The 4,494-nt window shown below is 43.5% G+C and overlaps 1 protein-coding gene across 1 annotated transcript; it reads left to right on the top strand.

Moving 5' to 3' along the window:
- Positions 1 to 514: 514 nt before the first annotated feature.
- On the top strand, positions 515 to 1,720 carry LOC144139611 (uncharacterized). The gene has a single exon (XM_077671907.1). The coding sequence runs from the start codon at positions 515 to 517 to the stop codon at positions 1,718 to 1,720; it is 1,206 nt and encodes a 401-aa protein (XP_077528033.1).
- Positions 1,721 to 4,494: the final 2,774 nt, after the last annotated feature.

Genomic DNA, 4,494 nt, shown 5'->3' with positions numbered 1-4,494 from the left:
CCGTCTTTCGTGTTTCTGTGGCACAAACTGAGTTGAAGTTCTACCGTGTGTTTCGTAGCCTCTTTTACTTTTGTGTCGGTTTACTGTTCTATAACACAAGTTTCGCAATTACAGCCTTATCGTGCCTATGCCGAAAAACATTTCAAGACAACTATTGTTTTATCCGGAAGTCCTGACCATGTATTTTTACCTCAACGTATTTTGTGACAAGTTTGCGTCCGCAGTTTTGAGAGGTAAGCAGTTCAAGTTGAACTCAGTGTTATAGACAAGGGTGTTACGCACTGCACAATTATTTCCTTAGTTAGTAACCATCACGCCCAACTTACCGCCTTAGCGGTTAAAGTTGTTGCTTTAGGTCATTTATTAATCCAGTAATTCAACGTGAACACCGTTGAAGAGTAAAGCTAAATTACGCATGTACACCAAATATAAAATAATAAACTGGTTTTTATATCCTTAAAGGCTGCCCCATTCCTAGCACTAGCCTGGCAGTGGGCACGGCGGCAACTCCAAGATGCAGTCGTCCAACCCATTTCTCTTCTTCATTCAGGCCCTGCTTGGATTGCTGTCCGTATCAAGCGAATCACCGGCGCTATGTGCGCAATGCCAGCTGTCCACGACGCGCTTCCGCGCAGCAACGGATCCTGAAGGACTCTCAGCAACGATTACGTTCACGGAGCATTTCTGCATGCCTGGCGGCGCTACTGTGTCGTCGGGTGGGCGGTTAAGCGCATGGGCAGTACCACCGTGGGACAACAGTATAAAAGAAGATCTTCAGCTACCTCCTGGCAGTGGGCACGGCGGCAACGCCAAGATGCAGTCGTCCAACCCATTTCTCTTCTTCATTCAGGTGAGGAAGAGTTACGGAAAATGTTTTAGGAGTAGCAACCGTTGCCTTGTTATGCTGCCGTGCCCACGGTCACTGTATGAAATGTTTCAGTGTGTGATTGCTTCCTTGAGGTTCCTTTTGCTTTTGGGAGGGGATGTTGAAGAAAACCCTGGTCCTGACTTGGAGACGCTCGCCAAGCAACTTAGCGATATCGCTGCCGATATTCTAGAAATAAAAAACGTAAAAGCACAAACCAACCAAAGGCTAAGCGCGATAGACAAAAAACTGGAAAAGATTAGCGGTTTTGAAAAACAGGTTTCAGACTGCGTGAAAAAAATAGCTAGTCTAGAGGACAACCTTCAAGCCGTTACAAAAAAACTTGACGAACTGGAAAACAGGAGCCGTAGGTCTAACCTCATCATTTATGGCGTAGAGGAGAAGCCAGACGAGTCCCCAGAAACATTGCTAAGTGTAGTATCGAAGGAAATATTTGAGGGTATACTAAAAGTAAATACCGGTGATATAGAAAAGATTCACCGTCTAGGAAAACAGTCTACTGAAGATGTTAATAAGATCAAGCCTATTATTTTGAAATTCTCGAATAACCAGGACAAAACGAAAATATTCAAAAACTGCTCAAAACTGAAAGGTTCCGGTTACTCAATTAGTGACGACTTCTCCCGTACCATGCGAGATGTTAGGAAGAAACTCTGGGATAGAACAAAAGAAAATCGAGACAAAGGTGAAAAGGTGGTGCTGGTTTATGATAAAGTGAGCATTAATGGGAAACTCTACGGCTGGGACAACAATCGCGGTGATCTTTTTGGTCTGTCAAAAAACGAAAATCGTCCGCTTACGGAAGGTCGGGTCACCAGAAGCCGACGCCACTGACGTTACTTAACGTTAATGCGCGAAGTCTTGTGAAGAAAGCCGACCAGTTTGAGGCTATTTTGATCGCGAATCAGCCAGACATCGTCACTGTCACAGAAACTTGGTTGCACAAAGAAATATTGGACCGCGAAATTGTTCCGCCAAACTACGTGATTGTTCGCAAAGATAGAGAGCACAGAGGTGGGGGCGTTGCCCTTGTCGTACGACAAGGCATAAGTTTTACAGTCATGCCAGATGTTCCGGACGTCGAAGCGGTCTGGTGTAAGGTTTCCCTTAATGGTGTCACTGTATCCATAGGTGCGGTATACATACCCCCGCATGCGCAAATGGCATATCTGGAATCTTTATATCACTACATGCACAACCATGTGACCGGTGGCGCAGTAATCATGGCTGGGGACTTCAATCTACCCGAGGTAAATTGGGAATGTCTAAGTACAGGAACAGCTATGAATGACCGTTTAAGCGATTACATATTGTCATTTAATCTCACACAACTTGTTGCCACGCCAACCCGTGAACAACGGGAATCTAATTCTTTACTAGATGTCATCTTTGTTAGTGACCATTTCCCATCAACGAATATCTTAACAGAAACTCTGGAGGGGTTATCTGATCATAAAATCGTTTCATGCTGCCTGCCTGTACCATGCCCTGCTCGCATGCGAGGGCCGGTTAAGTCTGTCCCGGCGTTTCACAAGGCCGATGACGCTGCAGTTATGATGTATTTACAGCATGAATTCCACGACTTCTTCGATATGTGTGCTGATGGGTCCTTGGTGATTAACGAAATTTGGGCTAAATTTAAAGCTATTATTGCTCATTGTATGACCAATTTTGTTCCGCAGGTTGCAAAAGCAACAAAAAAACACAACCCTTGGATCACACGTGACATTATTCATACTAAACGTAAAAAAAAAGACTAAGAAAATCTAAGAAATCAACCTCAGTCTATGGGTTCCAAGAAAAAATAACTTACTTGTCGCGGTCATTGAAGGCAAAAATCCGTAGTGCCAAAGAAAACTTCTGCAGCACAACACTAAGTAAGTTTATAAGAGAGTCGCCCCAGAAGTTCTGGCAATATCTTTGTTCAAAAAACAACACCCCTACTGTCGTTTCAGCGGAGGAGGAATTAATTAAAGCTAACTCATTTAACACTTACTTCCAGTCTGTCTTCACAGCTGACAATGGTAAAAATACGCCGCTTCTGTTTCAGAATAAAAACTTAAGTACTTTAAGCTCGCCTCAATTGTCTGAGCCGGGTTTGCTATCACTTTTATTGAACATTGATGGGAAAAAAGGTTGTGGACCCGACGGGATTCCCAATGCGTTTTTAAAGCGTTACGCTAAATCAGTGTGTAAATACCTTTTTCTTATATTTTCGAAATCGCTTAAAGATTGCCTGGTTCCATCGGAATGGAAAATTGCACAAATTCTTCCCATCCACAAAAGTGGTGACTCGTCTTGTCCGTCTAATTATAGACCAATTTCTATTACGTGTACTTCCTGCAAAATGCTTGAGCATATTATTCTAAAGTCCCTTACTGAATACGTGGAAGAAAATGCTATTCTCCATTCCAATCAACACGGTTTTCGTCGCGGCCTATCTACTGTCACACAACTGGTTGAGACCTTGCATGACCTTGCCAATGGCATTAACGATCAATCGCAGATTGACGTAGTCTTTCTAGATCTGTCAAAAGCTTTTGACCGCGTTTCCCATCCCAAACTGATCCAAAAGCTTACCAGTATACTGGGCAAAGGACCTATGACCAAGTGGATCGAAAGCTACTTGACCGACCGCTACCAATTTGTTCAATATGGTGCACATGTGTCCGAAACGGTTCCAGTATTATCAGGAGTGCCCCAGGGTTCTGTTTTAGGCCCCATGTTGTTTCTTCTTTTTATTAATGACATCGCTGACGTACCCGAAGTAAATATCAGATTGTTCGCAGACGATTTTATCCTCTACCAGCGAATAGACAGCTACCAGGATCAGTTAAAACTAGATGAGTCGCTAAAAAAGGTTGGAACCTGGTGTCGACAGTGGCAAATGGAAATAAATACTGAGAAAACTGTCGTCATGTCAATAACAAAGAAAAAAACGAAGGCAAATTTTTCGTATTCGCTGGGAAATGTCCCACTTCGCAACGTCGCTGTCTGCAAATATCTCGGCATCTTGATATCGTCCCACCTAAATTGGACTGCGCATGTCGAACATATTACAAAGAAGGCTCTCAGCAAGTTATTTTTTCTTAAGCGAACCCTACGTCATTCGACACCCGAAACAAAACTTCTAGCGTATACCATGCTTATCCGTCCAATCCTCGAATATGCGAGTGTGGCCTGGTTCCCTTTCACAAACAAACATGTAGCCGCGCTTGAAAGAGTACAACGTAAAGCAGTTCGTTTTATCTATAACCGTTATAGGCGTACCGACTCGCCTACTGCTCTTTTGAAAAGAGCGGATCTGCCCACCCTGGCGAGCCGCGCCAAGCTTCATTGTCTGAGATTTTTGTATCTGGTGCTACACAACTCTTTGAAAATAAATCCAGCTAGTTATGTTAAGGCTAACTGTAAGCGCCAAACACGAAATAAGCATTGCCACACACTTGATAAGTATCCCTTCAAGAACAATGTTTTTGGCCACTCTTTTTTTCCACGAACCATACGCGATTGGAATGCCCTGCACCCCACTGTGTTGACACAGCCGACAGTTGACAAATTTGTTATTAGAGCGAGTGAATCTGTACTGACTTTTATGTAGCCGTGAT

Source organism: Haemaphysalis longicornis, unplaced genomic scaffold, assembly GCF_048455015.1.
Source record: "Haemaphysalis longicornis isolate Haplotype H1 unplaced genomic scaffold, Haemaphysalis longicornis Haplotype H1 scaffold_5, whole genome shotgun sequence".
In the NCBI taxonomy this organism is placed as follows: Eukaryota; Metazoa; Arthropoda; class Arachnida; order Ixodida; family Ixodidae; genus Haemaphysalis; species Haemaphysalis longicornis.
This window is presented reverse-complemented; position numbering and strand designations above follow the sequence as displayed.